Here is an 11,974-nt window from a genome sequence, read left to right as displayed (position 1 = left end):
GCCGGGTTTGAGCAACTCGGCGATTATGTACGGTCCTTCCTATGGAGGTGAGAGCTTGTGGCGGCCCCTGTTGTCCTGTCGAAGCCATAGCACCAAGTCCCCTTCGTTGAGGTCTCGGCGCCGGACCCTCTGCGCCTGATACCTTCGCAAGGACTGCTGGTAGCGCGCAGAGTGGAGCGCCATGTCTCGAGCCTCGTCCACTTGGTCCAGCGAGTCTTCGCGAGCTCGCTGGTTTCGTTGCTCTTGATATGCCTTAAGCCTCGGCGATCCGTACTCCAAGTCAGTGGGGAGGATAGCCTCGGCACCGTAGACGAGGAAGAACGGAGAAAAACCCGTGGCTCTGCTTGGGGTCATCCTCAGGCTCCAGATGACCGAGGGTAGCTCTGTGATCCACCTCCGGCCGAATTTGTTCAGCTTGTTGAAGATTCTCGGCTTTAGTCCTTGGAGGATCATGCCATTGGCACGCTCCACTTGCCCGTTCGTCTGTGGGTGTGCCACAGCCGACCAGTCCACACGTATGTGGAAGATGTCGCAAAACACCAAGAATTTCTTGCCTGTGAACTGGGTGCCGTTGTCGGTGATGATCGAGTTCGGGACCCCGAACCTGAAGATGATGTCGTTGAAGAATAGAACTGCTTGCTCGGATTTTATCTTACCGATGGGTCGAGCCTCGATCCACTTGGAGAATTTGTCGACCGCCACCAGCAAGTGGGTGAAGCCCCCGGGCGCCTTCTTTAGCGGACCAACGAGGTCTAGTCCCCACACGGCAAACGGCCACGCGATGGGGATGGTCTGCATAGCATGGGCCGGGAGGTGTGTTTTTCGAGCATAGAACTAGCAACCCTCACAGGTCCGCACAACGTCGGTGGCGTCGGCGACCGCGGTGGGCCAGTAAAAGCCTTGCCGGAACGCGTTACCCACGAGGGTGCGTGGCGCAGTGGGATGGCCGCAGACGCCAGCATGGATGTCGCGGATCAGCTCCTTGCCCTCAGGGATGGGGATGCATCGCTGCAGGATACCAGAGGGACTGCGCTTGTGTAACTCGTTGTCGATTAGAGCGAAGGACTTGGCCCTCCTGGCGAGGCACTGCGCCTGAGCACGGTTCGAGGGTAAGATCCCTCGAATCATCCAGTCAAGGTACTGGACGCGCTAGTCTCGCGAAGTGGGGGCCTTGTCGACTTCCATTGCTTCGGCCTCATCCGCGGAGGTGGTCTCGAAGTCAATGTCCATGGGCTCGACCCCGTCCACCAGGGGGTTCCCGCCGGGGGACCCGGTGGACGAGGGGCCCGGCTCCGACAGGTCCTTGAATTCGGCGGCGGGCTTGATGATGTCGCGGGCGAAGATATTCGGGGGGACGGTGGTCCACCCCGAGGCTATCTTGGCCAGTTCATCGGCGTCCTCGTTGTACTTGCGCGGGACATGATTGAGCTCGAGGCCGTCGAATTTGTCTTCGAGGCAGCGTACTGCGTTGCAGTACGCCTCCGTCTTCGGGTCGTGATAGCTAGACTCCTTCATTACTTGGTCGATGACGAGCTGAGAGTCACCGCGCGCGTCGAGGCGTTTGACGCCGAGCTCGATGGCGATGCGGATGCCACCGAGGAGGGCCTCATACTCCGCCATATTGTTCGAAGCAGGGAAATGCAAGCGGATCACGTACCGCATGTGTTCTCCGAGGGGTGAGATGAAGAGGAGGCCGGCACCGGCGCCAGTTTTCATCACCGACCCGTCGAAGTACATAGTCCAACATTCGCCCTGGATTTGTGATGGGGATAGCTGAGTATCCGTCCACTCAGCCACGAAGTCAGCCAAGATTTGGGACTTGATCGCTCTGCGGGGGGCGTAGGTGAGAGTCTCTCCCATCATCTCCACAGACCATTTGGCAATTCTACCCTCGGCTTCCCGGTTGCGGGCTATCTCTCCCAAAGGGAAAGATGAGACCACGGTGACGGGGTGGGCCTCGAAGTAGTGGCACAGCTTGCGTCGAGCCAGCACTACTGCGTAGAGCAGCTTCTAAATCTGCGGATAGCGTGTCTTGGTTTCAGACAACACCTCGTTGATATAGTACACCGGCCGCTGGACGGGCAGAGCTTGACCCACCTCTTGTCTTTCAACCACGATCACCGCGCTGACCACTTGGGTCATCGCATCTACGTACAGATAGAGGGGCTCGCCGTCTGTAGGTGGTGTAAGAATGGGAGCACGGGTGAGCAATGCCTTCAGCCTTTCGAGGGCTTCTTGAGCTTCGGGGGTCCACGTGAAGCGCTCGGTTTTCCTCAAGAGTCGATACAGGGGTAAGCCTTTCTCGCCGAGATGCGAGATAAAACGGCTAAGGGACGCTAGGCATCCCATGACCCTCTGTACCCCCTTTAGGTCTCGGATCGGTCCCATCCGAGTGATGGCCGAGACTTTGTCAGGGTTGGGTTCGATGCCCCGCTGGGAGACAATGAAACCCAAGAGCATGCCTCGAGGCACCCCGAATACGCACTTCTCGGGGTTAAGTTTTACCCCTTTGGCCCGTAGGCAATCGAATGTGATCCTGAGATCGGCAACCAGGTCGTCCGCCTTCCTGGATTTACAACGATATCATCGACATATGCCTCTACGCTCCGCCCGAGATGGTCTCCGAAAACGTGGAGCATACACCGTTGATAGGTAGCTCCGGCGTTTCTGAGGCCAAAGGGCATCGTAACGTAGCAGTACATGCCGAAAGGTGTGATAAAAGAAGTCACGAGCTGGTTGGACTCTTTCATCTTGATTTGGTGGTAACCGGAGTAAGCATCAAGAAAGGATAAGAGCTCAGATCCCGCAGTAGTATCTACAATCTGATCAATTCGTGGCAAAGGAAAGGGAACCTTCGGACATGTCTTATGTACACTAGTGTAATCCACACACATCCTCCAGTTTCCACTCTTTTTCTTTACTAATACTAGATTAGCTAGCCACTCGGGATGGAATACCTCTTTGATGAATCCGGCCGTCAGAAGTTTCTGCAACTCCTCACCAATCGCCCGGCGCTTGAGCTCGTCGAAGCGTCGCAGGCGTTGCTTCACCGGCTTGGAGTTGGGTCGGACATCAAGAGAGTGCTCGGCGACCTCCCTCGGTATGCCAGGCATGTCCGAGGGGCTCCACGCAAAGATATCTGTGTTGGCGCGGAGGAAATCGATGAGCACCGCTTCCTATTTATCGTCGAGGGTGGCGCTGATCTGCAACGCCTTGTCGTCAGAGTGGCTAGGGTCGAGGAGTACCTTCTTGATACCCTCGGCGGGTTCGAAGCTCCCGGCATGTCGGTGCGTGGAATCCAAGGCCTCGCTCGCCATTTTGTCTAGGGTGGCTGCGAGGGCCTCGTCTTCCGCTTGAGCTTCCGCACGCTCAACGCACTCGACATCGCACTCGTAGGCGTGCTCGAACGAAGAGCCGATGGTGATGATGCCTTTCGGACCTGGCATCTTGAGCTTGAGGTAGGTGTAGTTGGGGACGGCCATGAACTTGGCGTAGCAAGGACGACCAAGGATGGCATGGTAGGATCCTTGAAACCCCACCACCTCAAAAGTGAGTACCTCCTTGCGGAAGTTAGCTGCCGTGCCGAAGCAAACAGGCAGATCGATATGGCCGAGGGGTTGGACTCGCTTCCCCGGCGCAACGCCATGGAATGGCGACTTGCTGGGGCGAAGCTTGTCCAGTCCGATTCCCATGAGCTCCAAGGTGGGGGCGTACATGATGTTGAGGCTGCTGCCTCCGTCCATGAGCACCTTGGAGAAGCGGGTGTTGCCGATGATGGGGTCGACAACAAGCGGATACCGTCCCGGATGCGGGACGTAGTCGGGGTGGTCCCCGCGGCCAAAGGCGATGGTATCCTTCAACCAGTCGAGGTAGGATGGCGTGGCTTTGGTGACGGAAAAGACTTCGCAGCGCTCACGCTTGCGCTGCCGAGGAGTCATATTCGTCGTTGCTCCTCCAAAGATGAAGAAGGCGTTCTCCACTAGGGGGAACTCGTCATCTCCACCTTTGTTGCCCGCATCCTTCTTCTTGTCTTCGTCGCAATGCGTGACGCGGTTGTAGTACTTCTTGAGCATCTCGCACTGCTCGAGGGTATGATTGACCGGGCCCTTGTGTTAAGGGCACGGCTTCTTAAGCATGTCGTCGAACTGGCCACCACCGCCTCGAGGGGGGCCTCGTGGTCCCTTGCGGTCTGGGGCGGCTGCGAAGGCCTCCTCGGAGTCCTCTGCCTGCCCCGACCCACGCTGGTTCGGTGGAACCGGCTTCTTTCCCTTCCTCCCCCGCTTCTGTTTCTTGGCGGGGGCGTTGGGCTTGACGTTGCTGCCCTCCGCGGGCGCATCGTCCTTGCGCTTGCTTGGCTTGTCGTCGAAGATGGCACCAACCACTTTTTCACCGGCGGCGAAGTTGGTGGCAGCGTCGAACAACTCGTTGGTGTTAACGGGTCGGCTTCTCGTGAGCTCATGCACCAGATTCCTGCACGTCGTACCCTCGAGGAAAGCATTAATGACCTCGACGTGGGTGACGCTGGGGAGCTCGGTGCACTGCTTGGAGAAGCGTCGCACGTAGTCACGCAGGGACTCGCGGGGCTTCTGGAGACACCCCTTGAGGTCCCAGGAATTCCCAGGGTGCACGTACATGCCCTGGAAGTTGCCCACGAAGATGTGGACCAAGTCAGCCCAGTTGTGGATCTGATCCGCAGGCAGGTGCTCGAGCCACGTTCGTGTTGCGTCAGCAAGATGAAGAGGAAGGTTGCGGATGATGACTGCGTCCTCCATCGCGCCGCCTAGCTTGCATGCTAGGCAGTAGTCATTGAGCCAGACTGCAGGATTAGTCTCGCCCGAGTATTTGACGAGGGTGTTGGGTTGTCGGAAGCGCGGGGGAAAAGGCGCGGTTCGAATCTCCCGGCTGAACACCCGGGTGCCCGGAGGCTCTGGTGACTCACCCCTGTCGCGCTCGGGGTCGAAGCGTCCACCCCGTCGAGGGGTGTACCTCCTGCCGTCGATGACATTGCGGGCGTCGCCGTCGCCAACGAGCCCGCGAGTGTCACGGATTCGCTCCCTTACGGGAACTCTCCCGATGCACTCGTGCACCGATGGTGCCCTCGCACCGGGCACTACGGCTACTTTGCCCTTCCCTGCTGGTGGTGTGTGCACAGAAACCTCGTGGTCCTAGTGCGCAGTCCCTCCAAGCTACTCCGGGGCCCTCGAGTGCATACGAGACGCAGAACTCTCAGCCTGCTGCACGGCAGCTTGCTCGATGAGCTCCTGTGCCTCGCGGCGCAGGTTGCGGCCCGAAGGTGTCGATGGCTCAGGCATAGCTTGAAGTAGATAGGCCGCAGTGACGAGTTTCTCGCCGGCTGTTTGCAGTTCCGGAGATTTGTCGACGTGGTCGTCGGCCAGGATGCGCTCCCGGGCAACACGTCGAGCTTGACTTGAAGCTCATTGAGCTACGCCAGCTGAGCTTGTCGCGCTGCTGAGCTTGATGAGGAAGGGGCTGCAGGCGGGTCTACCGGTTGCTTTGCCCGCGTGTGCACCCCACCATCCCCATCATTGCTTGGGGCGTTGTCGTTCTGCTCGTCCGCAAGGTCCGCCATGAAGCACTCCCGGGGGGGATCGAAATCCCCCTCGCTGGAGTCCTCGGAGCAGGTGAGGCAGTAGGCCGTCGCCAGCTAGAACGAGCGAAGAGCGTCGAGGTTGCGAACACCGGAGTAGTCCTCGGCCTCCTCGGCCGCGAAGTTGTTCATGAAGAAGTTGACGTCGTCGGCGATCGAGGTCGCCATCTCAGGGTAGGATTCGCCAGAAGACGGCGCGATGAGGCTGCGGATTGACAGAAAATGGTGACCTGACAGATCCTCATGATCGATGAAGTTAGCGTCGGTTGACGAGGCGTGGGCGGCAGCGTTGCGCATCCCGAAGGGGAAGGGCGACGCCGAAGTGGGGCCCCCTCTGGGAGGCACTAGTGCCACAGCAGGTGACGATGTCGGCGCAGACGACGCCGAGGCACGTGACGATGAAGCGGTGGCCCAGTTGGCCGTGATGCTGAGTTGTGACATGCCAGCCTCGACCCACGTGGGGGAGTTGTGGCGTGCCGCGCGACGCCGCTCCGCCCGTGCCTGTTGCGAACGTTGGCCCGAGCGCCCGTTGCGCCGGGCTGGTGAAGTCGGGGTGACGGGGTTGCGTCCGGGCGGGAGGAGCTGCATGAGGTAACCGTTGCCGGTTGCTCTAAACTTGAGACTCCCGAACGAGATCACGCGTCCTGCTGGAAACGGATCCGAAACACCCATGGGGTATGGGTTGGATCTGCCCGCCATCCCTGGAGATCAAATGGGAAAGAAAGAGAAAATGTCACGCAGCGCCCCCTACCTGGCGCGCCAACTGTCGGTGTCCTGACCCGGGGGTCCGGATCCCAACTAGTAAATGCTGCGTGTTTCCTCATCCCAGATGATGATGCAAGAGGCAACACAGTAACGCACGGTTTATCCTAGTTCCGGCCGCGGGGGCGTACGTCCAGCAAAGGGGGTGTGCGAGGGCACTGTATTATCTTGCACCCGGAGTGCTTGTAGTAGGGGTTACAAGCGAGGCGAGAGAGAGAGGAAAGCTCCCAAGTCTCTACTAGAAGTGGAGTCGGTTGGGGTGAGTGCTCAGGAGCCAGAGAGTGAGGGAGAGCAGCGAGACCTGAGAGACCAGCCAGCCCAAAAAGCCGAGATCCCCCATTCGGCCAGCCCACCTCCTCCTTTTATAATCATAAGGAAGGGCGGCATACATGAGTGGGGGCATGGAAGTCGTCGTTTTCCCCTAAATCGCGGGGTACAGTGGTCGGACACTGTAGGAAGTACACTGTGGGAAGGCGGCGCGCGTCGCTATTGTCCTGGATTTCGTCCTTGGTCCCGCGGGCATGGCACCGGTCGTCCTGCAGTGCCCCGGCGGTAGTAATGGCGCGAGTCGGCCCTGGACCCCCTGGTCGGAGTGCGGGTGTGCACACTAGAAGGTCCGGGGGACACGTGACGTCGCCGGACCCCTTCCTCAGTGGGAGGCGGGTCCGGAAGGTCGGCGGGAGCAGTACCGAGCCTGTCTTGTCCCGCGTCGCAGGTCCCAAGGCGCTGCTACAGCGTCCGGGATGGCGGAGTGGTGACCAGAGTCAGCGGATGGGACCCCGGTCACATCTACTGTGGGAGTGGCGGCCTGACGACGCTCGTCCTTTGAGCCGTGGTGGAGCGGCTGGCTTTTAATGCCTTCGTACGGCGAGCGGTTGGGCGGCGGGGCTGTTTGTCCCTTGTGCCGAGGGGTGGCCTCGAGCGAGGCGGAGATGAGTCACCTGCTCGAGGGTAGATCCGCTACCCTCGATCGAGGCGGAGATCGGTCACTTGCTCGAGGGTAGATCCGCTACCCTCGAGCGAGGCGGAGATTGCCCAGCGGGCCTGAGAGGTACCATCGAGCGAGGCGGAGATCGTTCCGCGGGTTCGAGGGAGATGCGAATGGGCCGCATGCTGGGCTTCTTCGAGTCCTTCCCTTTCCTCTGAATGAGAAGCAGGCCGTGGGCCTTCGTGGGCTTAGCCGTCTTATCAGGTGTTTGTGTTTTAAAAAGCGGTCTTAGTACCCCAATTAGGGTGTCCCTAATTGTGGCACCCGACAGTGCTGGCCCCCCAAACCATGTTTCTAACAGAACATATTTTAACGAGACGTGAGCCACTCAAACAGGCCACTCCTAGAATTAAGTTGCATATACCATTAATCAAATTAATTAAAAAGGACCAAGTGTGTTATAGCGCGGCACCTAGCACAACTAACCAAAATGCAACCCAAAGGATATATATAAAGGATATAAAGTGGCTAGGAAAGTCCTTATAGGCATACAATATTAAAATGAAGTATGAAAGTGTATTTAAAAGTGATAGGTGGTGTTCATGTTATACTTGCCTTCCTCAAACTGTTCCTGCTGCTCAAACTGCTCTGAAGATGGCTCTTGGCACTGGTACTGATGCTTCTCTGGTAGCTCAACGTCTACTCACGATCGCAACGCCAAAACAAGTCCACATATACACATACATGCAAACAAGAGCGTGGACATAAAGAACACCTAAAATGGAGTTAAAACGCGAAATCTAGGCTAAAAACAAGTTCTAGGGGCTTATCTGCAAGAAAACTGAAGTTCCGGGGGGGGGTTCTGCAAAAATCAGGGACTTAAACATAATTAAACATTAGTTCTAGGGTCTAACGTGCAAAACTGCCAAGGGTGGACGGCGGGTTCTAATTTAAAGAAACTCAGGGGGGTCCGTGCAAAGTTTTGGGCCATACTGCAAATACTTTTGAACACTGATGGACTACGGGTTGAATCTAGGAAAGAGCATGGGGTTTTCTGAAAAACGACCAGCGCTGATCATTTTTCTGGGTTCTTTCACTCCGGGCCGACTAGATCGTGACCGTCGGATTAGGATCTGGTGGTCCAGAGAGCGGGGGTGAGAGACAGCAGCGGCGCGGGTCGCCGGGGCGTGGTTCCGCGACGGCGGGCTCGCCGGAGATGGCCAAAACGTGACCTGGGAGCCGTTTTGACTCAGGTTTGGCTCAGGAGTGACGTGCGCGACGTCACGAACCCAAATACGGGCTCGGTGTGGGCGCACGGCGAGCAGAGGCAGTGGACCACGGCAAGGCGGCGCTGCACGCGGCAGAGGCACGCCGGTGGGTGGCGTTCCGGCCTCTGGAACGGGTTACAGGCTATAACTACCGGTCTAACAGGGAGAGGATGGAAAGGCGAAGCTCACCGAGGACTCGTGGCGGCCGGGGTTGCAGCACAGAGCGTCGACGTTGATGTCCGGCGGCCGCGTGCGCGGCGGAGTTCGTGGTACGGGTGCTGGGGTGGTCCTCCGGCTCCGGATCTCCACGGGTTGTCGCGTGGTGGTGCTGTGGAGGTATACCGGGGGTCAGGGAGGTCCGGTGCTCTACAACGGGGAGCAATTGCATCGGGAAACTGCCTACCTGCAGTGGCGGATTCCAAGCAAAATCCGGCACGGGCGAGGACCGAGAGTGGGGATAGCGGGCCCAGGGGGCTTCTCGGCGTCAAGGTGAAGCAGCTGCGGGGGTCTGGCGGGGCGGTGGTGCAGCGGAGCGGTTGCCCTACGGCGGCGTAGAACCTCTGCTCCGGCGTGGAGGTTGCGGGGGTGGAACCGGGATGTAGAGGTGGCGGCTGCGGGACGAGGATAGGGGAAAAGGGTCGCAGGGGGGGTGTTTAAAGGGGCGCCGGGGATCTCGGCGCCTGGGCTAGGGTAGGAAGGCCGGCGGGGAAACAGGGCCGGAGATCTCGAGCGTGATGGCACGGACGGAGGGTGCGGGAGGAGGGAGACGACGGGAATGACAGGTGGGCCACGGCGTCAGCGGCTCGCGGGGGACGCGGGAGACGCGCGACTGCTGGCGCCGACATGTGGGCCCGGGGCGTCGGTGGGAGGAGGCGCGAGCGCTGGGCTGACGCGGCGTGCTGCGAAGTGGAGCTGAGGCGCGGGGTTGATTCCTGGGCTGAAGGCAGTAGCGGGCCGAGCGGGAGGTGGGCTGAGCCAGCGCGGAGGGAGGAGAACGGGCCGTGGGAGAAGAGTGTGATGCGACTGGGCCGCTGGGCTGCGCCGGGGAAAAGAGGAGAACGGGCCGTAGTGCTGGGTTGGGTTCCTGGGCCGAGCTAGGTTGGGCTGTTCCGGGTTTCTTCTTTTCCTGGATTTTCCAAATCCTTTTCTATTTCTTTTCTGGTTTTTCAAACTCAAATCTATTTGAATTCAAATCAAATTTGAATTCAAACTCCTATGCACTCACTCAAATTAAAATATGCACCAGCATGAATGCACAAACATGTTAAACCTAGAATAAATTTTAATTACTTTATGAAGCAAAAATAAATTATAAATGCAAGGCTAAGCAAATTAAATCCTAGAAAATTAAATAAATCCAATTAAATTTATTAATAAATGCTGGAATTTAAATTAGGGTGGTACACAAGCCGAAAGTTCTGCGTCTCGTATGCGCTCGAAAGCCCTGGAGCAGCCTAGTGGGATTGCGCACCAGGACCGCGAGGTTTCTGTGCACACACCACCAGCAGGGAAGGGCAAGGCAGCCATAGCGCCCGGTGCGAAGGCACCGTCGGTGCACGAGCGCATCGGGAGAGTTCCCGTAAGGGAGCGAATCTGTGACACGCGCGGGCATGCCAGCGACGGCGACGCCCGCTACATCATCGACGGCAGGAGGTACACCCCTCGACGGGGTGGACGCTTCGACCCCGAGCACGACAGGGGTGAGTCACCGGAGCCTCCAGGCACCCGGGTGTTCAGCCGGGAGATCCGAACTGCATCTTTCCCCCGCGCTTTCGACAACCCAACACCCTCGTCAAGTACTCGGGCGAGACTGATCCTGCAGTCTGGCTCAACGACTACCGCCTAGTGTGCCAGCTGGGCGGTGCGATGGAGGATGTGGTCATCATCCGCAACCTTCCTCTTCACCTTGCTGACGCCACACGAACGTGGCTCGAGCATTTGCCGGCGGATCAGATCCACAACTGGGCCGACTTGGTCCAAATCTTCGTGGGCAATTTCCAGGGCACATACGTGCGCCCTGGGAACTCCTGGGACCTCAAAGGGTGTCTCCAGAAGCCCAATGAATCCCTGCGCGACTACGTGCGGCGCTTCTCCAAGCAATGCACTGAGCTCCCCAGCGTCACCCACATCGAGGTCATCAACGCCTTACTCGAGGGTATGACGTGCAGGAACCTGGTGCACGAGCTTGCGAGAAGCCGACCCGCCAACACCAATGAATTGTTCGACGCCGCCACCAACTACGCCGCCGGCGAGGAGGCTGTTGGTGCCATCTTCGACGACAAGCCGAGCAAGCACAAGGAAGATGCGCCCGCAGAGGGCAGCAACCCCAAGTTCAACGCCCCCGCCAAGAAACAGAAGTGGGGAAGGAAGGGTAAGAAGCCGGTCCCACGGAACCAGCGCAGGTCGGGGCAGGCAGAGGACTCCGAGGAGGCCTTTGCTGCCACCCCGGACCGCAAAAGGACCTCGAGGCCCCCCTCGAGGCGGTGGCGGCCTATTCGACGACATGCTGAAGAAACCGTGCCCTTACCACAAGGGCTCGGTCAATCATACCCTCGAGCTGTGCGAGATGCTCAAGAAGTATTACAACCGCGTCACGCATCGCGACGAGGACAAGAAGAAGGACGCTGGCGACAAAGGTAATGACGATGAGTTCCCCCCGGTGGAGAACGCCTTCTTCATCTTTGGAGGAGCAACGACGAACATGACTTCTCGGCAGCGCAAGCGCGAGCGCCGGGAAGTTTTCTCCGTCACCAAGGCCATGCTATCCTACCTCGATTGGTCTAAGGATACCATCACCTTTGGCCGCGAGGACCACCCCGACTACGTCCCGTACCCGGGACGGGATCCGCTCGTTGTCGATCCCATCATCGGCAACACCCACTTCTCCAAGGTGCTCATGGACGGAGGCAGCAGCCTCAACATCATGTACGCCCACACCTTGGAGCTCATGGGGATTGGACTGGACAAGCTTCGCCCCAGCAAGTCGCCATTTCATGGCGTTGCGCCGGGGAAGCGCGTCCAACCCCTCAGCTAGATCGATCTGCCTGTCAGCTTCGGCACGGCAGCTAACTTCCGCAAGGAAGTACTCACCTTTGAGGTGGTGGGGTTCCGGGATCCTATAATGCCATACTTGGTCGTCCCTGCTACGCCAAGTTCATGGCCATCCCCAACTACACATACCTCAAGCTGAAGATGCCGGGTCCAAAGGGCGTCATCACCATCGGCACTTCGTTCGAGCACGCTTACGAGTGCGACGTTGAGTGCGTTGAGCGCGCGGAGGCTCAAGCGGAGGACGAGGCCCTCACAGCCACCCTCGACAAAATGGCAAGCGAGACCTTGGACTCCATGCACCGACACGCCGGGAGCTTCGAACCCGCCGAGGGTATCAAAAAGGTGCCCCTCGACCCG

The 11,974-nt window shown here is 58.8% G+C and overlaps 1 protein-coding gene across 1 annotated transcript; it reads right to left on the bottom strand.

The window, feature by feature from the left end:
• Positions 1–3,176: 3,176 nt before the first annotated feature.
• LOC120705429 lies at positions 3,177–3,743 on the bottom strand. The gene has a single exon (XM_039989734.1). It carries the CDS (start codon positions 3,741–3,743, stop codon positions 3,177–3,179), a length of 567 nt encoding a protein of 188 aa, XP_039845668.1.
• Positions 3,744–11,974: the final 8,231 nt, after the last annotated feature.

The sequence above is a fragment of the Panicum virgatum genome, chromosome 5K, assembly GCF_016808335.1.
Source record: "Panicum virgatum strain AP13 chromosome 5K, P.virgatum_v5, whole genome shotgun sequence".
NCBI lineage: Eukaryota > Viridiplantae > Streptophyta > Magnoliopsida > Poales > Poaceae > Panicum > Panicum virgatum.
The sequence above is the reverse complement of the archived record's forward strand: the minus strand, read 5'-3'. Positions and strand labels throughout refer to the sequence as shown.

What these genes read in the sequence shown, in the direction of transcription:
- LOC120705429 (XM_039989734.1), bottom strand. Translation starts at nt 3,743, where the DNA reads ATGGACGGAGGCAGCAGCCTCAACATCATGTACGCCCCCACCTTGGAG.